Here is a 25977-nt window from a genome sequence, read left to right on the forward strand (position 1 = left end):
TGGATTATTTTTAACTTTTTTGGAATGACTATGACCTGGATGACTGATTACCTTCACCAGCATTCAGCTCAATACTTTGTACATTCACTTTTTTGACAATGATAGAGGTAGAATGTTCCTGTAAGTTACCATCAGTTTTCCTCCCTCAGATCTGCTCTACATCAGTGATGTTTTTGGGCTGCTGCTGGGCAACACAGACTTTCAGCTCCCTCCACAAATTCTCAATGGAGCTGAGGTCTGGAGACTTGGCTCCACTGGAGTAGTTAGGCCACTCTAGGACCCAGAAATGCTTTTAACGTAATCCCTATTTGCCCAGCGGTGAGTTTAGGATCATCGTCATACTGGAAGACCAAGCCAAGTTCCATCTTCAATTCTCTTGCTGATGGAAGGACAACCTCCTTCCATCAGTCTCACCAAACACGGCCTCTTTCATTCATCCTTTAAACGAGATCAGTTATTCTGTCTCGTTTGTAGAAAACCAGCTCCAAAGCATGATGTTTCCACCTCTATGCTTGACAGTTGAGTTTGTGCTTTATGTTGATTTCATCTGATCAGGATATTCTCCTAATTATCCTCAGGGTCATCCATATGCTCTCTGGTAAACTCCAGGCAGACCTGGACATGTACCGTCCTCTGCAGGGGGACATGCCTGATACAGCAGGATTTGAGTCCCTCTGGGCGTAGTGTGTTACTCATGGTAGCCTTTGGTCCCAGCTCTCTGCAGGTCATCCATCAGACTTCTCTATGTAGCTCTGAGATTTTTTTCTCCCACGTGCTCAGGATCATTTTGACTTCTGACTTTTGATTTTCTTCCTTTTGCTCCTAAATTTGATTTATTCCCACCAACTGTTAGGATTCCAGTTCGTGTGGGTCTGTGAGGGTGAGACTCTGGCTTGGTTTGGGTGACCAGATAGTTATTTTCCACCATAATTTACAAATAAATTGTTTAAACAGTAGTTAGTGATCATATGATGAACATTACAGACCATTTTTGTAAGTAGGAGAACTTAAACAATCAGATTAAATACTATTTTAACAGTGTTTATCATACCCCCCTTAATTTTTTTATGTAAAGATTCACTATTTACAGTAATCGGTAATCTTAAAAACATTCAGGGCTCAGACACTGAACTGCTACCTTTTCCTTTTTTATAAGACAAAAATGGAAAAAATTTGAGCAGATATGTCATTTACCTTTGACATGATGTCTTCCATCTCACTGCGGGCCTTGTAGGTGCCATCGTCGTAGCGGAAGCGGTATAAAACCTGCTCGTTCTTGAACTGGTGTTTGTCCGACACTGAAAAAGCATCAGAGGAAGGAAAGCGTCACATATGATCTGCAAAAATTCCCATCTAAGCAAGTCAATTTTTTATTAAAAAAAGCTTATTTTCAAAATATTTCAATATATTTTCAAGTGTGTAATGTCTAATAATTTTTTTTTCAAGGGCAGAAATATTCATCCCTTTGGCTGACTATCTTATTTACCTGCTCAAACTAAGGTCAAATGCATTTATCTTAAGATGTTTTACCTATTTTTAGAACAGTTTTTGCATTTCAGATGGCAGTTAGGGGACTGATTGTTTAAAGATTATTAATGTAAGCTGTGGCTTTAAATCATTTGGGTTCAGAAATGCAAACAGCAATGAGTCGTGTTTGTTTTGACTTGCTAATAGATGGCGCATGAATGGAATGATTCCAGGTGATGGTGACAGCTTTGTTAGTATTGTGTTCTGAAATCACAGGTAGTTAAAATCTAGTGTAAGGTTGCCTGGGAGTGTTTTTCTTTTTTCAAATCACATCAGCTAAAGCAGAGCTTACAATGTACGATTTCTTTTGCCCTTTTGGTGCTGATTCTACAGCTTTGCAAGAATTTTTCGATCGGGTCGACTTTCACCCTGATCGTGCATCGTGTAGTGTACAGGGGGTAACGAGGGGCGATCAGCCCCTTACGACCACCTCCTGATCGGTAATCGTGAGGTTGGGAGAAAATCAAACATGTTTAAAATTCAGTCAGCCACCTTAAGGTGGTCTTGGGCAAATCGCTCAGTGGGCAAACAAGGATTCTTCTTCTTCCTCTCAGAAGAAAACGCAGAAGCATGGCGGGGGTGTAAGTGAAATGGAGTTCTTTCAGTAAAACTGACAGACCGTAGTAGCATATGTTTGATCAGCCATGTCTTTGTCCAAATACGTCGTCGCCTTTTCTACTTGTTTGGCTTCCAGATAGACGAGTAGCACCATCTCACTGCAGAGCTGAGTCCAACGTGGTTTTTAGTCGTACAGTGTGAGCAAGTAGATCACATCAGAGCATCAGGTCGCACAGTGTGAGAACATACATCGTGAATAATGAACTTTTAAATGGAATTTTTTTTTTGTCCAGTGTGAGCTGTAGCTCACAATTGAAAATATTGCACATTGTACGCCCAGATTAAGGATGCCACATAAAGATTAAACAGTGCAACACAGCACCGAAGCAACAGGGGGGAACAAAATATGACCAAATATAAGACAAAACGGTTATTAATAATTCAACCTTGAAATTTCTTTTAACAATATGAAAACATTTGCAGTTATCCAGATGTAGGCTTTTAACAAATTCTGTTTGAAAGCATTTGACATATTTCACTTCCTCAGGGTAATAACTAGGCCAAACATTAGAGGGGAAAGCTGTGATTCTGTGTCTGCAGAAGAAGCAATAACATTCAAATATTTAACAAAGCAAACAGCTGCCAATTCTCATGAAGCCTCAAAATGAACACAACACCTCCAGAAAAAAAAAAAAAGTTGCTGTTTATGATTTCCCCACCACAGCGAAATGGGAAAATGATCCACAAGGACACGACTGAGAGCAGAATCAGTCAAACAGAGACAGATTGGTTCCACCGCAAACAAGCTGGCATTGACTCAAACAAGCTGCTGGTTTTTCTCTCAGTCTAGACTTGAAATGCCCCTATAAACCAAAGGAATGCACCAGAAAATCAGCTTCTAGAAAGAGCCAAATGTGAGACTTATTCAGGACATGAAATGGTCGCTGAATTATCCTTAGAGCAAAGGAAATGTCAGATGACAGTCATGTTTCAACACATATCTGAATGAAGTGTGAAGGAGGCTGATTGTGTTTTATTATTATTACAACATATCATAAATGATGTCTTTTCAATGACTAGCTTGGGATGCTTGTATAATGCCTGTAAGGCACAAACCTTTCCACATCCTTTCTGCCTCACTCTGTTTGTAAGGGACGGTCAGGGAGGATCTCTGGGGATTTTCCAGAGGTTGTAAGGAGCGTGAATGCTGGGTTTGAGCAAACTTCCTCCAGAGTGTGGGGTGTATACATTGACAGAGGTTTGCACTAATAATGCCTCTCTTCAGCAACAGCCTGGACAACTGCATTCATACAATATTTATACAAGTTTGGGGATGAAGAGTGTGTGTGTCTAGGTTTGCTTCTTAATGCATAATTTAGTCTAGAGAGTCAGCAAGTGTCATCCTGAAGACAAAAAAAGCTGGAAAACGGAAATAATGATGTATTTTTTACGAAAATAACAATAAACAGAGGAAGTCATGGCAGGTTGTAACATGGAAGAGGCCGGAGGTGAATTAAATGAAACAAACAAAAATCTGAGTCAATGGGACAATAAAAACTGGGGGTGAGGAGAAAGACAAATCACAAAAATATGTCAAAAAAGGAAGGAAGGAAGGAAGGAAGGAAGGAAGGAAGGAAGGAAGGAAGGAAGGAAGGAAGGAAGGAAGGAAGGAAGGAAGGAAGGAAGGAAGGAAGGAAGGAAGGAAGGAAGGAAGGAAGGAAGGAAGGAAAAGAAAACACCTGTGTGGGCATTACCGTGGTGAATGATGCCATTTTCCAGTAAGGCTTGTCCCAGGTTCACTCCCTCGTCAGCGTTGCTGATCTCTCCGCTTTCTATCAGCCACGACACAAACTCACTGAGAAAAAAAAAAACAGGAGGCACATATGAGGACAGGTGTCTGAAACAGACCCTCTTTTGTTGCTCGGCTGAGCCGTCTCCCTCTTCTCCTTTTTAACTCATTTCAGTAAGACAGCTATTCTTCCTTAAAGTAGATGCAACTATGAAGAGAGTTAAGAACACTTAGTGGGGGGAAAAAAGCAAGAATGTGTATTTGTATATTTTCTTTATTTTCCACTAGAGGATAAATCTGAAAAATGCTGAAACAATAAAGTTATTGTCAACGATGAGTTTGGAAAAGGTTACAAAGCCATTTCTAAGACTGTGGGACTTCCTTTAATATATTTCTTTTTAATTATAACATTACTACATATGAAATAATACAGATATTCTTCGCATTTACTATCAGCAGAAAGAACACTTCCCTTTAAATATTAAAAGTAATTACATCTGCCTGTTCTTCTGATTTTTATCATATCTTTGACACCAAACTGCCACTTTTACTGGAAATTAGCCACTAGGCTATAATGCATATTTAGAGTCCAATGTTTAATGCATGTTTTTAAATAAACTTAACTAAAAGGATTTGCTTATGAAATCACTGTGTTTTTACAGAGGGGTTGTCGTAATGTTAGAATTTCTATAGTCTATACTTTTATAGAATTACAAAGGTAAACAGCTTAACATCAACCATTGTTTATCAGAAGGAACAAACACTTTCGATGAAAGGGCCTTATACTGTAAGCCTCCCGTGGCAGAAAGGCTCTATTAAGGTTCAGAAAAAGTTTGGTAGGTGACCAAATCTGCAAGGTTTCTAAACAATAATGTGGTAAAATAACTGGCACCAAATATGAACTTTCCAGTTGAAATTATGTTAATTAAATGTCTGTGATGTGAAATACACTCAGTTTATTTTTTTATTCCATCTTTTCTGCTCAGGGTCGCCAGTCTGCAATCAAAAGTGGCTTTTTTTAAAATAAACAATCAATTTAGAGTTATTACCCGAGAATTGAAAATGTACCTACATGTAAATAAACATATCCTGTTGTTGGCCTGGCTCTCTGTCTGCCTCCTAATGTGTCAATAAATATGTAAAACCAGGCTGCCTGTGGCATTGAGGCTAACATGAGGCCAAATGATCGAGGCTACCTGGGAAGTGAGCTGTTTGCTCATAGGTCTCTGCTGTTTTCAGCTCGCCCACAAGCTCTAACCAGTGAAACATATCCTTTCTGAATCGGAGCTGGCCCCAGGGTCCTCTGGGAGCGCTGATCCATGCTGTGTGTTGACAAAGTGGGGAAGAGTATTTATACCCCGGCTGTTTACTCTTCCAGATGGAGGATTTTTACAGTATTTTAATGGCTTACTCTGACCAAAGTTACAGGTGCAGCAGACTCTACAAATGATCTCCTCTAGAAATATCTGTCAGATCTACTTGGACACACAGTAGAACTGTCCAGATTTAGGTACCTGCAGCCCGCTTTCTTGTCTTCCAGGCTGAGCAAATGTTTGAGGGAGAAAATTAGTCTCTCTCTTCCCCCGCCTCTCATCTGTCTGGGTGAAATCACCTCCCCAGATAATAAATCCTTGTGAATCACAGTGAGATGGTTTGTATTTGTGCCTTTGATCTTTAATCCTGACAAACTACACCATAAAACAATATTAGCCTAAAGGGTGGAAGAATCATTTTTTCTGAATATGTTTTTAAGAGAGGGTTTCTGACTTTTTATAGTAATTATTATAAAACATATATTTAAATATTTTATCTCAGAATCTCTTTTCATGCAAACATCCAACTCAGGGGTAGTTAATTAATGTTGACGGGAAGAACGACCTAAAGCCGGGGGCGCGTTATGTAAGAATCAGGTTAATTTTGGACTCAGATGTAATGAGAGCAGATTTGATGAGTAGAGTTAAAGATATGAGAGCTGAAAGATGGGGATGATGGATTCATAGGGACTATCAGCAGATGATAAATCTTCTGAAGCTGCAGTAATGTTTAAATGTTCAGGAAGCCAAAGTTCCTTATATCTCCTGTGTATAATCAGTGGTTCTTGGGGATTTCTTTAGGTTTCTTAAAGTTATTCCTTAGATGTCCGTTGTCTTCATTCTCATTTCCTTTTCAGACCTTTGATATAAAAACAATGGAAGATTGTGGAATTTGTGTTTAAGATGAGAAAAATAAGAGCTATTTAATACATTTATCAGTACTGTAGTTTATGTGTTGTGTATTTGAACATTAGAAAGCAAAACATATGTTCAAAATAAATGGTTAATCTACTGATTGAGTCCAGGTTTAGACCAACATTGCTTTACAAATTCTGCACTATGCAGAAAATAACTCATTTCTTAAGTTTCAAATTACATTTAAAGTAGAAACAGGTTAGAATAAGTTATAAGAATGAAAGATTTACTCCTCCCCTGCTAGTCCAGTCCAAATGAGAATGTTTTAAAGTTTCTGAGCCATTTCTCCATCTCTCTTTACCGTTTCTGAACTGTTCAAGCTCCATTTCCTCTGTGCATCCAACTATAACCAGACGGTTTTGTCTCCTGCATCTCTGCAGCTAATTTATTGACAGGAACTCACAGCCTTCTTAGAATTAACATTTGGCGAGGAAGAGGTGCAAATGATATTTCTCCTCGATGAGGTCAGAAACACATTAGAAAAGCCGAAGGAACAGAAGTTAACCATGACATTAACCTGAACACATGATATATAAAGCTATATATAAAGACATATTAAACGGAAAAGGATGGAGTAGATAAATAAAAAACAAGAAAGACATGATAAGACTACAGTGTGGCTACAATGTCATGTAAATAGCTGAAATACATTTAAAGTGGATTAAAATCGTAGATCTTCTGGGGTGGACAGCAGATAACTAATGGGATTAGGCGACAAAGACAAGCAGTGGCTTTTAAACTGGCAGACAGCCTCTGTTAATGAAATAAGGACTCAAGATTCGCTTGTTGTTAATTTGATCAGAAAGACAAATGCAGAGTTAATGAAGCGAGCACTCATCCACAGGAAATGACTGATAGTGAGAAAAGTGGAATCTGGTTGATTGATAAGAAAGTGAGCAGCGTAAAGTGAGGCAGGTTAGACTTATACCTTAAGGATGAGGAGAAAAAAAGGAAGAAAAACATGTATGGGGTCAAAATGAAGTCAACTCTCTAAAAATAAGAAAGTTTACATCTGGTATTTGAGAAGAATATGAGACTAAACCTGTGAGGAAGCAGGAGTGTCTGATGCTCAATTTTAACACCCACCAAAACAACTTTAATGGCTTTTTATCAGCTTTACTGTTTCATATACAAACACAAAGAAGTGAAAGGTTGTAAGCAAGATAAAAAACAACTTTTAAATTAAATCCACTAAAGCAATTGCCTTCAGATGTCAACTAAATGATGTGGGTTTACTGTCATCTTTAAATCCAGCTTTACTAAGTTTTGTTCAGAGATTTGCTAGTGAACATTAGAGAACAATCAGCATGAAGAAAGAGGAACACAGCAGACAGGTAAAGGAAGAGAGCTGTGAAGAAGAGCTAACTGGGTTTAGGCTACAAACAGTATTTATCAGGCTTGGAAAAACTCGCTCACCAAAAACGGCTTAAAAGCAAACAGACCAAGAAATGGACGTCAAGAAGAGAATCAGTCGGAGAACCAAGCATGAAACACGTGGGCTATGTTTAGATAGAACTGGGTCAGATTAACCAAAATAAATTGTGATCCAAATACACGGTTTAAAGGCTGAAAATCAAACATATCTGTGTTTATACGGCACAGGTTTCATTCGCAACAGAAGCGCTCCGACATGCGCAGAGTAAACAGATTTTCCCCCAAAACAACAGCAGAATAAATGTTTTACTTTTCCTCGTGTGAAAATAAAAAACAGCGAATGTGGAAGCGTGTTTGTTCTGGGTTTTTCTAAAGGTTTTTTTTTTTTTTTTTCCTTAAAATAAAGCTACAGGCTCAGAAAGTTAAGGTATTGCTGAGTTTCAGGATTACAGCAAGAGAGGAAATTAGTTCAGACTTTCTGGGCTGCCTGCGTGTTTAGAAAAACACTGATCCGATTATGAATCAGCATAAACCACTCACTTAAGTGGAATATAATTTGATCCCCATTGAAATCATACCTAATATTACAATTGGTGTGTTTACATGACGGATTTAATTCCAATCCGTCTTTTCCAAATACTTTTCTCTATTTGAAAATGATTAATAATTCTGGAGAATCTGCAGAAATTCAAACCTCTAGACGCTCGGCCAGAAATCCACGTCATTCTGTTTGCAGGACTTAAAATCCAACTTTTTGGCCTAATCTAAACCTTTTTGTGTCACAGAAAGTTAACCCTTTACAGCACAAACATGAGCAAACAGTCTCACTTTGCACTTATCCACTGTTCTACGTTTCTATACAACAAGAGACTAAAAAACTGAGTTGATGTTTATGGTTTTGAGGTAAAAAATGTCAAAACATTACGGTGTGATTCGGTATATTTAAAAGGGATTGTGGATAAAGTCTGAAAATGATAAGAAACTCTTCTAAAAATATATAAAAACATTTTGAAAAGCTCATTAATGCTCCATCTTGGGAGTGTGGATGATCGGATATGTCCTGTTTATTTTCCTGACATTAAGTAAACGGTTTAGGACCTGTACATTTAACACATGGGCACAATCCTCATTAAAAGCTGACTCACCGTTTCTCTCCAGTGGAAAGTCATCTGTCCCTATGGTGATCCCAACCTGTTTTGTTTTGTTTCCCTCTGTTGGAAGCCTTATGATTTTAGTATTTTTGTTCAGGATCCAACAGCTAAGTCAGAGAAACTTTAGTCAATCTCTAATCACCCCTCCACTGAAAAGCCTATTGAAAAAAATCTCAGCTAAAGATCCCCTTCCAATAAAAGTATTGGTGTGTTTCTGTTTGCCAGATAATGTGGGGATGCAGGGACCAAGTTGGCCCTTTCTATAACCCATGAGAGGTGGCTGTGAGGGGGGCCTCATTATAGAGAAGAAGATGTAGGGATAAAGCATTTTGGGCGTTCTGCCAGGGCTCTGGGGGAAACTGGATTCCAGTTCTTTTGAAAGCCTGCTAAACTTACGTAACGTTTTGTAAAGATCCCCATGTGAACAGCATTGCGTTCCAGTCACATTCTTGGAACTCGAGGAAACCAGACACTGAGGAACCAAAGAGACTCACTTTCCCATGAAGCACTTGGGCACAATGCTGAGCTTCTTGCGCCGATCCTTTATCAGGTGCCTGTTTTTTGTCATCATCATGTGGTAGAGCTTCTCGCCCTTCTCCGCTATCATCACATAGGCATCTCTCTCCATTCCCAACTTCAGACCTGAAAGAGAAGGCAGAGAACTAAGACAGATCCAACTGGTTTGGTCACATTTACCCCCAGCTGAGTGGGACGCTGCTGGGAATAGAGTCCAGCCAAGGATAATACACCCAATCCAGAGAGTTCAACTAGATTTCCAAGGCTATCTAAATGCATAAAAGCAAAGACGGATCCCAGTGTTGTTAGAGGACATAATCAAGCCCTGAGTCATTTGGTGATGTTGGGTTCTTCACAGAAACAAAGTTTTGAGATTTGGAAATACCACAAACTCCAAGCTCTGAGGATCAGAGAGGTTCAGGAGGGCATGATGATTTTGATCTGGTTTCAGTGTTCATTTGTCAGCCATTATTCCTGCACTGAGCTGAGGAGCCCATGAGGGCCCACTGTAATCCTGGCCGCCGCTGTAAAACCACTTCAGTGTTTGAGCTGCTTTACTACAGTGGGATTTCATGAACTTCTCAACTGGACTTTCAATTTCAATAGGATTCCTTAATCTGCTTAAATCTTCTAAACGGCCTAACAAGCTTTTAAACTTCAGACTGAAGTATTCAGTTTTACCACCTTCAACAGGCTTTATACAGTTCATAAAATAGCAGACTTTACATTTGACGATCTGGCAAAATGCAAATCCTCATCAGGTGGCAAATCTGTCTAGGCTATGAATGATGATGATTTTTTTTAATGATTGTCTTTTACTCTGTTTTAATATTATGGTCTTTTAACCTTTGTTTTAATCTTCCCTTTTTAAACTGTAGCACTTTGAAATTTGAATTCAAATGTAAAGTGCGTTACAAATAAAATTCATTATTATTATTATTAAAAAAAACGCTGGATGTTTGGGTTGCAAAAGCAGAATTTAGAGTTGATTTTATAGAGAAGGAAAACTAGACTTATTTGGTTTTATTTGGTTTAACTGAAGCTAATTCATGGTTACTGGTTTTTATGCTTTGAATAAAAACTTCAATAAAGAAAACCAATTCAAGGCAAGTCTTTTAAAGAAATTAAATATAAATATATATGTATATATTTTATGTGTATTTAGACAGACAGACCAATAGATATTTAAAATTTTTGTTTATTTATAAATGGTAAATTACTAAAAATATCCTGTTAGAATAATCGATTAAACAAAAAATAATTGATAGATTAATCAACTACTAAAATAATAAATAGCTGCAGCCCCATATGTGTAAATTTAACGTTTGACTTAGAAGTTGTAAAGGTATACGAAGCATTCAGACACGTATAACAATGTGCAAAAATTTGTACCTTTCAACAATCCAAAGGAAGGAGGTTGAATTTGATAAGTTCTGCAGCTAGTTATCTACCCATGTTTTCCCTTTTAGACTTTAGATTACTGCCCTGGCTCTCTGATGAAGGTGGAGTTATATTACATTTGGCAGCAGCTGGAGTAGACTTAAACAATAAGTGTCATTGAACAACAGACAGGGCCTCTCCTGCTGCTCCAGCTGTCAGAGCTCGTCTTAAGGTGCCCCTCATCTTCCTGCTCTGTCTGGCACAAGATAAAAAAACCCATAACCCTTTAAGTGAGCCGCGTGTTGTCCCTAAAACTTCCATGAGACCAAGTATCGCCAGCTGGAAGCTCCTGAACAATAAAATACTTTCCTTAGGGCCATGAGATGAGCCCCATATGTCAAAAGACAGGAGAGATAAACTGCCGCAATATGTGAAGAAGGTTCCACCCAATCAGTCTTCTGCTAAAAGCTAATAAGGCATTTGGGGTAATAGGTAGAAAATACCTTGATTTATTGCATAGAAAAATAATGTTGCTGCCATCTAGACATGGGGAAGAAGATAGGGTAGGTACACTGGAAGTAATGCATATGGAAAAAAGTGTAACAGAGGAGCAGCAAGCAGAGAAACTGGGCTCTGTGACTGATCTGGCATCTGTTAGCCTCGGGTCAATTTCCGCCGGGGTGAAACATAACACCACAAGCTGCAGCAAAACTCCTTCAGACCTTATTCTACCATGAGCCCCCTTTCAGTGAGATCAAATACTATTAACTTCAACCACAGCGGAAATTTCTCATTTGCACAAGATAGAAAAACCTGATTTTACCAGCGCTAACTGGAAAACTATTCTCAGTAAAACGGGAGGCAGAGTAGAGCAGAAACTTTTGCATTCATTGACTCTGATGATCCGGTTTTGATTTTTAGCATCAATGCTATCAAGTGGCCACAAATATGGCCAAAGGCTTTCTCACCGGCCAACGCACAGGACATAATAAAGACAGATGGCTGGTGCTGAACAGGTGGGGACTCAATTTGAGGTAAAAGATGGAGGTGTAAAGTTGAAAGAAAGCAACGGCTAAAGGAGAAACAACCATATCGACTTACACCACTAATCTCAAACGAGCACAAAATGCCTCATGTTTACCATTAATGAAAGTAAAGTATATTATGGTGGATTTTCTTCTTCCCTCTTTTGTCAAACTGGTCTGTGTGCAAAAGTTTTAGCTCAGTTCAAAGTTCACCTTATCCACTCAGAGAAAGGTTCAAACTCAGACATTGGATGTAAGTTCGCCTACTATCCACTTTATGTGGATACAGAAATGTCCTGCTTAAATTTGAGCTTGATATTGGACCACTTTCCACAAAAACAGCAGCAGCTTGGTTTGAGAATTTAAGGTTTCCTGATATGGACCTGGGTTTAAAATTGATTTCAAACCAAACGTGTTTTGAGCGTCAGGGCCTTAGATGCGAATTCTATGGAAGACAGCATGGAAGACTGCCTAGAGGTCCAGCAACATGTTTTCCGTTTCAGGGGCATCGGGTCTTTTAGCATTTCCGGCACTGGAAGGAGTGCATGTTGAGCAAAACACACCAGAGTTGGGAAATTGGAATTTTTAAAGCTGAACATTGAGCATCAATCAATCAAAGAAGCTGATGTGAGACCAAGAGTCGTCTGGGTATCATGCAGCACATGGAAGCTGTGATCTCTTCTTCTCAAGAGCTGTCAGCATAAAACTATGAAAAATGAATTCAACTTGTTTTACCAAAAAAAATGCAGGAGAATGTATTTTATAAATATATATATATATATATATATATATATATATATATATATATATATATATATGTGTGTGTGTGTGTGTGTGTGTGTGTGTGTGTGTGTGTGTGTGTGTGTGTGTGTGTGTGTGTGTGTGTGTGTGTGTGTGTGTGTGTGTGTGTGTGTGTGTGTGTGTGTGTGTATGAAGAGAGTGATAAAGAGTGATCTGATCTTACTCTACAAATATTTTCTTACAGAGTTGTTGTAAAACAGTTTATAAATATCAACATTAACTTAAAATGTCAAGCTGGCCTGGAAAAAATACCTGCTTTTATATATTCTGATACTTGCAGTTTTTATCTCAACCTAAAAAAAAAACTTTATTCTCTCTGAGCTGCTACAAAAAGCAGCAGAAAATCCCCTGGATGGTTTTAGAGAGCTTTTCACAATGATGCTCTAAACAAGAGCAGAAGTCGGATCATTGTCCTGATAAACTCACTGATGGCCTTTTAAGGGGAACTTTCTTGCTTAAAAACATGTTTGTATATTTCCACCTTATTTCAGGTGTAGAAATCTGTCCCATGACCGCCATGACCGGGCAGAGGCAGGAGGAAAAATATTAACATTAGTATGAAACGACGTCTAAGCATAATGAAGCTTTGGGCTCTTCCCCCCATTGTGCTGCTTTTGTTTTCTTTTGTGGATTTAACTTGAGCTCAAACTATGAATATTATGAGAGAAAACACATTTTTGTCGTGTTTTCCCCCTTCCAGAACAAAAACAATATTTCTTGGTTCTTGCAGAGAATGCAAAGACGCCGTAGTGTCTGTTTTACTGCTTTTAGTACTGGAACTTCTTCTAAAAAGTTTATTTTACCCAAGGTCAAACCAAATGAAAAACATTAAAACAGGATTATTAGGAATGAGGGATGCCAATGCTACCTACATACATCTGTGAAGTTAACAGGTGGATCAGACCGCAGAGATATGCCAGGACCTTTCTGACAAGTTTTCTGCAACTTATCAGGCACATTTATACAAGTTCTGTTATTCTTTGTATATATTTGAAGAGAGATGCATAATTTAAACCATTTGTGCACAAGAAAAAAATCTGCAACATACTCAAACCTGCGTAGCTTATTCTAGCTTTTAAAGCAAATTCAAGTTGTTTGTTGAATCATCCTTCTACGCCGAGAAAAGAACAGTTCAAATGCATCATTAAAGGGCAATAATGAATATGACACGACAAGTGTTGAAGAGCTGAATCTACCTCTAAGCATTTGAAAAGAGTTTTTAGCATTTTTGCCTCTAAACAACACCTGTTAAAAAAAAAAAAATGCCTTGGATGAAGTTTTAGATTTTTTTTTATGTAAAAGTCTATTTAGGGAATTCTATTTTTATAAATTATGCTGACAAAAAGTATTTAAAAATGTTTTGAAAAATGAACCTAAACCTCTTCTCAGCTAATTTAAAGTGACAGGTTACCTTTTAGAAGAATAACAGTTTAGGAAACTGTTTTAATAAGAGTCTATTTAGGAGAGAATCATAAAAGATGTCGGCTGCATTCTTAGCAAAGGATTTACGGAATCTGTTTAAAGATAAAACAATACAAGACAAAAATTTCAGAAATAAGAGTAAAAATAAAAAACAGTTGGTACGCTCTCTACAATAAAGCCGAATGAAATTAATATTTAATCACAGCTGCAGCGTTTCTTTTAAAACATCTTTGAGGAAAAATCTATTTTCTAATCAACAGCAGAAAAAAGAAATAAAAACCAAAGGTGCTGTTAAAAATGGTTGTAAAGACAATAAAATATGAAGAAAATCATTACTTACTCTCTCTCTGCTCCCGTTCCCTCAAGATGGCATCCAGCCACTTCTGCTTGTCCTCTGCGTTTTTGGCCATGCAGACAAACCACTTGTTCTTCGCTGTGTTATGAATCTTCCAGCCATTTGTTACTGTGTAGTTGTTGCTGTGATAGTCAGCTGAAAAGCAAGAGGATGAAGGGATTCAGAAGAAGGAGAGACGAACATGAAAAACAATACTTATAAAGTATCTGTGGCAAAAAGAAGCACACATTTAAAGGAGTTTGTTGGAATTTTAAGGGATAGGTAAAAAAATTAAGCCTTTGTTAATCTGGGAGGAGCTGCAAAGATCCACAGCTCAGGTAGAATAATCTGTTAACATGACTACCATTAGGCCATAAAAATTATTGAAATAAAAAAAAAATAAGACATCCGAACAATACAAAAAAACTGAGGAAACTAAAGAAATACAATAATCAAGGAAAACATGTTAGAAGCTGCAAAAGAACATGAGATTCAAGCGGATGATAAACTTCCAGGACAATAGCCACCGAACATCCAGTCAGATCAACAAGGAAATGCTGTATATTGAAGCATGTTCATGTTGCAGCACGTTCTGATCTGATTTTGGGGTAAGATTTGCTAATTAAAGCTCCAGATGCCCAATCTGACTGAGCATGAGCTATTGCCTGAACAGCATTCGGCAAACATAGCAGTTTTAGACAGGCAACCCTTAAAATGCTATCAGATTTAGCTCAGCAGAAGGCGGTTCTACACAGCACTAAGGAAGGGGTCTGAACAGAATGGGACACCAACCTAGATTGTATTAGTAGAAATTAAAACAATTATAAACAATATAATTTTCCTTCAACTTGTCGGATTTCAATCACATAAAGTCTATAGATTTAAAAAGACAAAATATGTTAAAATTGAAATGGTTTTATGAGGAATAATAGATTGTTTTTTATTTGTTTTTTTAACAAAGCCCTGTCTACTGTGTTATATTTCTCTCCAGTCTTTTGCATTGCTAGGATAACCGAAGTGCCAATCTAATCAGATCTTACAATCTTATATTAGCCGAAAAGTCTTTCATGATCTTGTTTTGAGATTTCTATACTAACCAAGAGCAGATTCTGTTAGAATATTAATCTTCTTTTCATAACGTTCTATTATGAAGGAAGTGCAATTATCTGCCAGGGCTGTAAGATAGGGGTGTGGAAAAAAATCGTTTCGGCGATATATCGTGAATTTCGGGTGCCCGATATAATATTGATCTTTCATTTCCTAGTATTGATTTTAAAAACAAAATATATTACCTAAAACAATGAGGGAAAATTGGCTACCTCTGCATCGCCACTCGGGTTTAATTAAAGCACCATGGAGCCCTTTTGCTGTGCGGCGCTGCACCATATCTTTAGTTGAGGCAGTCACTGTGCAAGATGTGGACTGAATACAACCCCAAACAACATGGATACCAAAATATATAAATTATCAATATCGTCTGATGAACATATACAGCACTTGCTCTGTTTTATATACATGTAATTTGATAGTTGGGAAAAAATATTGTAATATATAGTAATATAGCAATATCGTGATAATATCGTATCGTGACCCAAGAATAGTGACATGTATCGTATCGCAACACCCATGCAAATACTCATCTACTGTAAGATAATCAAACTTGTTAAAAGTTCTTGTTTTGACACAACATATATGATGATTTCAATAATTCTTCTCAAGTGCGATTGTCTTACTGCACAGGCTGATTATTGCACTTATTTATTAGGCGACTTTTCTATTAATAATCTAATAGAATCTGCTCTTGATTAGTATTTCAATCTGAAAAAAGGATCAAGAAGACTTTTTGACTATTTAAGATCATAAGACTTAGTTAGTTGGACTTTTTTGGACTGTGAGATATATATATATATATATATATATATATATATATATATATATATATATATATATATATATATATATATATATATATATATATAGCCAAAAAAAAAAAAACTCGTATAGCATAAAAATGAGGCATTATTTCATTATAAAGCAGGAGATGTAGAGAATGAAGTTCCAAAAGATATTTCCAATGCAAACATTGCCTTAAGTTTAAGTAAGGAAAATAATGTGACTAATCAAATGATGCTTCTAATGATCTAAACATAAAAAGGATCTTTGAAGAGCTGTTAAGCCTGAGAGATGAACATAAATGACAATAAAAAATATAATCAGGAAGCAATATAAAAGCAGTAAAGGGCTGTTCTTCCACTGACTCATCAGAATCTCTCCTGGTAGCCCTTTCTAATTCCTCCATCCATCGAGCTGCAGGTGAGCGGACTCTGAATAATGAATGGCCATTGGTAATGGGGTGCATTAGTCTCGTGCTCAAAGGTCATATAAATAGATTTGATACGTTGGGGCCTACTGGGAGTCGCTCCTGCTCTGCATGGATGACAGAAGCTGTGCAGAAACTGTGATCTTCTAGAGAGAGAGAAAAAAGGATGGATTCCCCTCTTAGACTCTCAGTAAACAGATCAGGCAAACTCAAAAACTTTATCCAGTAAGTTGACAATTAAGTTCTCTTTTTTTCTCTCTCTCTCTCTCTCATTTCTGTTTCCAGTCACACCCTTGTTTCACAACTTTCACGCTCCGAGATCTGATAATCTGAATGTGGGACCCTTGGACTTTGCAAGTAAGGCTTGTTTTTCTTTGTGGTTTGCCTTTCAGAAACCAGAATGTGACAGCCAGTACACCAGCACAAAGACAAAGAGAAAGAGTCATGTGAGCTTGCAGAAACATACTGCCAGCATAGAGAAAGGAGACCGAGAGACAGAGAGATTTTACAAAAAAAGAGGAAACATGTGAGAGGAAGATCAAGTGTTTCTACACCGGAGGACAGAACTGCATCGAACCCTGCAAACCACAGTAGCTAATAGCAGGAGAGAAGACCGGATCTCTACCAGCTTCCTGAGGAGCTGCACCTTCTGAGCTGAAGCACATGAGTTTATCAGACTGTATTAAGGTTTGCAGATACGTATCAATTCAGGAACCAGTTGCTTAGTAAGTGAGATCAAAAGGTTCAGAAAGCTGCAAGCTACATCCTGTTCAAGACTAGGTGCAAGTGTGGTACTCCACCCAAACTGTCAACAAGCCCCGATTCAAATCGAACCAGTGGGCTAAAAACAGAGCGGTTGCTTGAACCGAGATGGAAATTTAAGAAGTGAGGGCACTGTGTGCAAATTGAAAGGAGAGGCTGTTGCCTTTAAATTATTTTCTTCCGCTCTAGAAACATAGTAAAGCAACAGATTTGTTTGTACTGCATAGCAAAAAGAGCAGAAACTCCTGATAGATGGTTTAACACATCCTCATAACGTACAGATCTACAAACATTCTGCAGAGCGAATGCTCTGCTATGCAAACACGAACCTGTTCCATCTTCCACATTTTCCACCTCCATCACTTCTGTGTTGATCCGACCTCTGAACACATAGAGAGGCCCGTTGATAGACTTGGTCCTCTTCGTGGACTTCTTTCCAGATACCCTTGGAGAGGGGACAACACTGCGGTTACACTCAGGGGAAACGTCCGCTGATGCCAGAACTATGCCGTACGAAGAAACAACTCCATGCACTATACTACTCCCCAAAAAATACAAACATTCAAGCAGATGCAGTGGTAGGAGCTTCATATGCATGGAGGTGCATATTTTGCTTGCATGGTAAATACAGAGAGTGCATTAATGCGGACATTTGCACGGATTTTTATTCATGTCTGGACGGGTCTGAACACTTTCTTGTTGTCTTCCAGTTTTCTGAATATCTCACCTGGACTTCCTTTTGCAGTAAACCAAAAGGTTGTCAAACAGAAAGAAGACTCGCTCCTGGATGTTGCCTGCTGAGATTTTGAGAAGATTTCCATGAAGGAGCAACTCCGTGCAGATATCTGTCAGGTTGGTTCCCTGCAGAAGAACAAATAAATAAATGACTAATTTAAATAGAAGAACTGATCTGCAGTATAAACCTCACTGTCAGCAGCTGTGGTTTATTTCAGCGCGCCACAACACAGCTGCATGTGTCCAAAACCTAAAGAGTTCACAACCTCAACAGAACAATATGAAAATTAAACTTTGACACCCGCAGCAACTTGTTTTTGTTCTGTTGTGAATGATAGGAAAGGCTGAGCGCAGCTGTCCCTATTCAACTACATCGTTTGCTTCTTGTAGATAAAACCTTAACATCAGCTGTTCTATTTTCGGACATGTGCATTGCTGCTGGTAAGAAAAAAACAGAAGAAGAACTATTCTGGTATCTCAAAAACGGGTGTGATCAAATCATAATGATTAATTTGATTCTATTAAAAGGGGGAAGGCTCAACCAAAGCTGTTCCTTTTGAGTAGATCCTTGAAAAAGTAGCCAAACACCTGAAGCTTTCCAGCTGACCAGCTCTGACCAGCCTCCCAGTTGTTTCTGTTGATTCGGCTCTCATCTAAGAAGAAAGGCTTTTTTCCTACCTGAGTTGTGCATCTTACTATAAAGTTGTCACTTTTTGCTTTAGATAGCCTGTTAGATTACTTGACGGACATTTTTGGGAGCTTTGCCATTCTCAGCTCATTTTCAGAGGCTCTAACGCATCAAAAGCTTTGGATAACTGATTTACAGTCTAACAATCTTTCAGACTTCTCCACAGCACTATTCCTGAACTGCCTAATGTGTTCTTGGTCTTCATAATGCTTTAGATTACAGCATTTACAAACATACCTTATAAAATTCAGAGAGCCCCTCAGCATTTAGATTCGATTATTGAAGCAACTGCAGAATGCATTTATTCAGTGTAGGTGTATCTTTAAAGGGTCAATGCAAATCCATGCTGCCCTCTTCAGATAATAAATCTAAAAGAAAATTATCCAGTTTGCAAAATTCATGGTTGTAAACAGTCTGATGGGAATAGTTCAACAATCAAAGCAAAGCACTTTTCTACCTCTCCCTAGATATCAGTGTTTAAACATGCATGACATTTATGGAGTTAGCTTTGTTCCATTTTTGTTGCAAGCAAAGATCATAATTTATAAATAAGAATTTGCAAAAAATGAAAAAAGAATTCTTTAACCGAAATAAAAGACTTTCAAAATAACTTTGCGGTTTTCTCAGATTTTATACTAGCAGCAACATTTTTATCCATATAAGTATTGAAAAAAACGTTTGCATTTGGCTTGAAGTTAAAAGAATTGTGATCTGTAATCACAATTTGAATAGAATGTGATTTACATAATACGCAAAAAAATATATATTTATTTAAATCAAATTTGAGAAAACAGGAAAGGGAATCTTAAAACCATTTTGAATTAAAAAGTTTAACTTCTGGATTACATTTTTTTTTCCAGTTTTTTCATATTTAAATGTAATATTTCAACAACAATGGAACAAAACAAATGACAGCGCCAAATTTTAAGAAAATCTAAAGTCTTCTCAGTACAATTAAGCAGAAATATATATCATATAATATATATTTAATCGGATTAGGGAGGTGCCTTTTTACTGCAGAAGGAAAACTCTCTCAGTCAGCTGTGATCTATCTATTTAGACACTCTGCAGCGTTGCACCTTCACAGGATATGATTGTATCGCATTATAAAAGCCTTTTCTTGTAAACTATCGAATAAACCACAACCTGTTAAGACAGTCTGTTGAAGGCAAGCCCAGAATCCTGTTACAATCACCATACCCACATCAGATGGTCGAAGGTAGATTGCTGTTAAACACATTCTAGCATGAAATCATTTTCATAAACATTATGAAAGAGAGACGTAGAAGATAAATAAGCTTATTGAAAGTCAATAAATTAGGCTGTCAATTAGGATCAAAGAAGTTTCTGAATTCTCACTTGACCAGCTGCCTGCATAATGGTGTCTAATCATTTTTTTTTTATTATGTGGTTTGAACTGCAAAACCATTTGCTGTGATGGAAGAGAATTATTTTTAGAAAGTGATTTTCAGCGTTTTCAGCTGGGGACTGGAAATGGTTTTTCACACATAAAAACACAAGCAGTCGTTCATTAACATGTTCCCTCCAAAGTTGTGAATAATAAAACATCCTCCTGCAAAAGCAGAACGGTCGGCGAAACCAGAAGGCATTTATTCGAACGCAAAAAGGGGACCGACTGAAAAACATGTCGACGCAAGGCTGCGAACGAATGAGATAATAAAGATAAAAGACTGCTCATTACTCATTGTTAAATGGTTCATTCGCCTCCAAATCATCTGGAACTAAACGCCTCCATGTGTGGATCCCCCACACTCAAACCCGGACTTGTTTCAGTCATCTTAACGGGGACCCCTGCCAGGATTCACCCCTTGCCCCTGTCACCTATGTTTAGCTAGACACGCTCTGAAGCCTCCATAATTCAATGCATTACCTTGTCTCTGATTTATGTTTCAGTTTTTCCAAGTTTAAATTTCAATGAATATCTTACTTATTTCAAAAAGCTATTCAAACTCAGATCAGCACCACCAAACTAATAAAAAGAAACTGTTGTGGTTTGGTTGCATCTGCACAGAAACAAAATGCATGTCCCACATTCTGCAGACACGTCTTCAACTGGGCAAGTTCAATGTATGTGGTTGGGTGTGAAGCTGCCTGTGTTTTCATGCATAGGGTATTCAAGTGCCAGTAATGCATCTGGGCCTGATTCGGCACGACTGGCGGCCTCTTCCATTAGGGCTGGAGGTGATCAGCCTCAGAGAGTGGCTGCAAAAGGGGAAAGAAGAGCGAGTTTAATGCAGTTAGGTCAGAGGCTGCAGGGTCGGCGTAAAGTGCCTCGCTAAAGTTCTGCTTTGTTGTTGAAAAGTAAACTAAATCTGAACATTTGGAGTCTACTAACTCTGCATAAGCACAGCTTTATTGTTGTTTTAGCTAAATATAAGATTTATTCTGCATTACAACTAATAATTCTAAATAAAGTCTTTGGTTTGGCAGAAACTTTTTCTACAAAGGAGTAAAATATTCATTTAGAGAAGCCGAAGAAGACAGCTGCTGACGTAACATGCCCTTTTTCAAATGAATCATTCCCATCTGCATCAATACATTTCTGCGCCTCCTTTAGGTTGAAGGAGAGCACGAACCTTAAGCCATAACAGGAAGGCTAGATCAATCAACTTTAGACCAGGGGTAACCAATTAAAAATCAGTGGGGTCCAAATAAAGAAGATCAACAACCAGTAAAGGTCTGGAGACATTTGTAATTATAATCTCTTACTTTGAACAGAATTTAACACTGAAATAAAAGCCTGGTCCCGGATGCTTTGAAGGGCTTTACCATATTAACAGGAGAAGCGGCACAAGTGAAATTAGACACTGCCTTCGGACAAAATGCGGTAATTTATAAATGTTTTAAATCAGGTTGGGTCCGGATCCAGACCGCTAATCTGTGACCTCTGCTTTAGACCTTTTCAACACACTTCTATGATGGAACATGTTGGATCTGGAAACATTGGGAGCCGTAAAGTAACCTCAACTGATTAAAGTTAGGATTTGCATTCTTACAGATCATAGAGAATGCCTTTTTAATGTTGCTAGCCAGAGTGACCATGCTAATCTCCAACATGGGACTCTAAAGGAAATTAAAATGTAGACTACAATCTTTTAACATTTTAAATCAGCACAGCCCTGTTTGAAAGAACCTCATCTCTCTAGCAAGCCTTGCAGGATGATGCATTTTTACAGATTATTTTGATCCTGTGTGTGTAAGAATGAGAGGAAGGGTGGTGATGGGCAGGAATGCAGTGTGGTCAGCAACAGAGGGATGTCCAAAGGTAGCACATATAAACCTCCTCAGACATGCAGGTTCTGCTTCTTAGGTCCCTTTTGATTGAGCAGTGAGCCTGTTGGCATCCCACTCAGCACCCTGTGTAGGTGGATTGTCCCCACTGGTGCCCTCTAAGACAAGGACTCTGTTGTGGTGAGTGAGGGAGGCGTAAAAAATGCACCGGACCCTTCACTGGTGTCTTTGGCCCCCTTGCTCTAAAAGCAGTGCTTTGGTTGTTTAATTCTAAATCAGTAAACCTAGAGGACAGCTTAGTTTAGGTCTTTCAAACACATTCTTGTTGTGGTTTTATCACAGGGACCCTTTCGAATAGAGCCCCCTTTTCTGATTCCCTTCCACTCTAGGTGTTACAGGCCGTCATGACGGCTGCCTTCGCTCCTTCTCTCACCTCCCAGCCTTCGATGTGGGACTGCAGCTGTTCCAGAGCCTCCAGTTTCTCCATCTGCCTCTTGGTCTCATTGATGTTGGAGCAAACAGCCTTCATACCCTGCAGAGCCTCCTCCACAGCAGGGTAATCTGAATGCTTCTTAGGAGTCCTTTTAAGTAGTTCCTATATCATGGAAAGAGGAAGTTCATATAATTAAACTGTGGTATTTTCAAAAGGAGGTGAAAAAGAGAGGTTATCTAGATGCGTGACCTTTACTGTCTGGCGTTCCAAAGCTACAACCTACAGAGTAGGTAGATGTGTGCCCATCTAACTAAGTCTATAAATGACTCATGACCTGAACTCAAACATGCTTGTTCCGTTTTCAGATTTTCTGGGCAGACATATTGAGCAAAGCAAGTGTTCTTGTTGGGTAATGCTTGGTTCTGTAGCAGCTTTGGAACAGTACCTTCAGCAGCAGAGGGTACTTGCAGATCCTCTGAATTGGAGTGAGAAGGTAACCCTCCAGGGGAATGTCTGTGCTCTTCTTTCCTCCAAGCAGCATGCAGTGCTTCACAGGAAACAGAAGCAGAACGAGTTACAAAAATTATTGTTGAAGCAACAGAGCAAAGAGGTGAGAGAAGAAGAAGAAGAGCCAGTGAGTCCGGCTCTGTTCACAGGATGTACATTGCTTCCTGTATCCTTTAAACAAATATGCGTCACAGCTGAGGAAGTTAAAACAAGTTAAAAAAAAAACAGCTGATTTAAAGTTGGCCTCTATCTCATGCCTCATGATGGCGACTGGTTACACTGGATTTTACTTAGGAGCATCAGAGTGAAGGGGTAGGAAAATAAAAAAAAATGATCCGGTTTCTTTCACTTTACAACTACAGTATGTGCCACTTTGTTTTAATCAGTCACACCCAATCCCAGTAATCTTACTAGGCCAAGATACACTATGCAGAAATATAATCTACTTTGGTGCAAAGTCAGTTTTGATGTGCGCAAATCGATGCTCACTACTAACTAATTTGTGATGTAAGGCAGTAAGCAGCCACATCAGCGTACGCTATCAGTGCAGTCAGACACCAACACAACAAATAATGCAGACGTTCTGATAGCAGCATATCAGTGCAATCTAACAAATCTGAGAAGAAGGAGAAGGATAGTGAGGATGTGGACGAGGTCACGGCTCAGGAAAAGAGGTCAACTTCAAAAGGCCAGTCTTACAGTCTTCAGAACTCGGCGGCGAAGTTACTGACTCGTACAAACAGAAGGGCTCATATTACGTTGATTCTAAAAGTTCTTCATTGGCTCCCAGTCCCTTTTCGGTGCCAGTTAAAATCCTGGTGCTAACTTTCAGGGCCTTTTTTACTGTCAGGCTCCCTCTTACATTAGAGACTTGTTGTGTCCTTATACCCCCTCTCCTGAGGTCTCAGGACCAGATCCTGCCCATGGTCCCTCGTACTCGTTACAGGACCATGGCAGATCGCTCCTTTCAGGCGGTCGCTCCGGCGCTCTGGAACGATCTTCCGCTTTCCTTGCGCTTACTTGATTCTGTTGATGTTTTAAAGAGTGAACTGAAAACCTATTTGTTTAAAAAAGCATTATAATTCCCGTAGATTAAGGGTTGTTTTATGACCATGTCTTTTGTGATTGTAAATGTATTTTATTTGTATTTTAATTTTATGAAGCACCTCTATGTCTGTGAAAGGTTCTATATGAATAAAAATCACTTTCTAACAGAAAGAGATGGAGCTGTTTCATTAGCATCTATAATGATTCATTATATTATATCTCAGTTTATATGTCTAGTTAAATAAAGAATAAGTAAATAAAACACACAAACACTACATATATCTTTGCAAAATCCACATGTACTTAAGTGAATATGTCATTTATTTAGGCTGATTAGTACACATAGGGTGCAGCAACTGTCACACAGTGGGATATTCAATCTAAATAATAGTCTAAATAGTTGACTAAATATTTATCAGGTTATTTTTGGTCACAAGATGTTAAACATGTCTGTTCTTGATGCTGTGTCACAGTGCGATGCAACACTGCAGATTTGGAACCACGACCAAAGATTTCGCCCTGAATTTTCCTGCAATCGGGTTCTTTTGTGAACGACGGCCCAAAGCAGCAGCGTATGCCGACCATTAGAGGCAGAGACGCTGCAGCTGGTTAATAGCAGCAAAGTTACATAGTATTAGATTGTTTAAAATGTTTTTTCTCTTTAAAAGAAAATCAGATCAGAACTTTGCAAACTAATTTCAAACCATATTTAGGCTTTGTATAAAGTCTGAATGAACAATCTTTTACAGTCAAGGTTCTCCTGACCCAAACCTTTGGTCAGAATACCAACATTTCTAACCATAGACATAATAGTAATAAAAAAATCACTAACAACCAATGTACATTTGGTTTAGTCTTTTTTCAAGTGATATTCTATCATCCTTAAATGTTTCATTATCATTTTTATTTTTTTATATTTCTCCGCATCATGCTGATCTGTGACCCAAATGGGGTCATAACCCAAACTCAGGGAATCAATGACTACCTTAATGTCGGACAAGGACTTCTACAACATCAGAAAGCCTAATATAAAGAATTTATCAGATTGGCACTTCTTTCTGTCTTTGCTACTGAATATGGCCAGTTTAATCAGGTATGTGTCATTTCATCTTAATAAAACCGTAGGAGTCACTTATTTCAAACTGCCTTTAGGACATATCAACATAAGATTGTTGTTTTATGAGGCATTCTTACAAAGGAAAATTGATTGGTGATTTTATTTCTTTAATTCTGTAAGCCAGTGACACTGATCCTTTATCCAGTGAGAACTATTGAATATAAATGCTGATCAAGATATTTGTAAATCATTTCTGTTTAGACTTTATAAGTTCAACTCGTAAAAGGTGTCTACTCTGTACTTTTTGGGATTAAATATCAGCCACACCTATAGGCACCTATTTTCGTCTGCACAACTTGCAAAACCCGATAAGAGGACAGTGCAGATTATTGTGTTGAACTAATCAATCTTGGGTTCCTCTAACACAGAGAGACACTTCCTGTCATTGAGTCACGTGAGCTGATCTGTTACCGACAGCCATCTGGGTAAGGAGAAAGTTGTGTAATGAGCAGCTGAAACAGTCATCATCAAATTTTATGGTGTTTAAAGCATCATATTCAGTTTATGAAGCAGAGAAGTTGTTTTTAGCCCATGTCTTGTTGGTTCCAAATTAGCTATAAAGGTATTTAGAATACTTTATCAACCAGATATGCAGAAGTCCCATCAAAAACAAAAAGCAAACATACTAGCATTCGTTTAGCATGGCTCTATATAAAAGCCTTTTTAACAGGAGAAAGATTTGCAGATTGCAGCTCTATGGGTAGACAACAAAAGTGCAGCATCAGGAACATCACAGATCGGTGAGTGGAAATGCGGTCTGTTATTTTATTGCACTTAAAAGCTCCAGCATTTTCAGGCATCAGTGCATGACATTGATCTTGTATTAGGGAAGTGGACTCAGTCTCAATAAATTCCTTTTTTATGCCAGAAACAAAGCTTTGTCGATTTTTAATGGCTTGTTCAGACAGTTTTCCTCTTTTATTTCCCCTGCTATTTGTCAAACCTATGACCAATAAGTGTCCCTTTCAAAAGTTCATAATGCCCCCTCTTCGAAGGGAGTAATTAAGCTCT

At 38.3% G+C, this 25977-nt stretch overlaps 1 protein-coding gene across 2 annotated transcripts in view; it reads right to left on the reverse strand.

Moving 5' to 3' along the window:
* prex1 (phosphatidylinositol-3,4,5-trisphosphate-dependent Rac exchange factor 1) overlaps positions 1–25977 on the reverse strand; it is a 120316-nt gene that overhangs the window by 59806 nt on the left and 34533 nt on the right. For both annotated transcript variants that reach the window (XM_038289886.1, XM_038289887.1), the window contains exons 5-12: positions 22741–22842; positions 22296–22457; positions 17915–18048; positions 17517–17632; positions 14112–14261; positions 9122–9269; positions 3840–3940; positions 1195–1298 (exon numbers count right to left, since the gene is read on the reverse strand). In XM_038289886.1, the coding sequence (XP_038145814.1) occupies positions 1195–1298; positions 3840–3940; positions 9122–9269; positions 14112–14261; positions 17517–17632; positions 17915–18048; positions 22296–22457; positions 22741–22842 (1017 nt within the window). The remainder of the gene's footprint in view (positions 1–1194; positions 1299–3839; positions 3941–9121; positions 9270–14111; positions 14262–17516; positions 17633–17914; positions 18049–22295; positions 22458–22740; positions 22843–25977) is intronic.

Source organism: Cyprinodon tularosa, unplaced genomic scaffold, assembly GCF_016077235.1.
Source record: "Cyprinodon tularosa strain WSP-4 unplaced genomic scaffold, ASM1607723v1 ctg273, whole genome shotgun sequence".
Taxonomy (NCBI): Eukaryota; Metazoa; Chordata; class Actinopteri; order Cyprinodontiformes; family Cyprinodontidae; genus Cyprinodon; species Cyprinodon tularosa.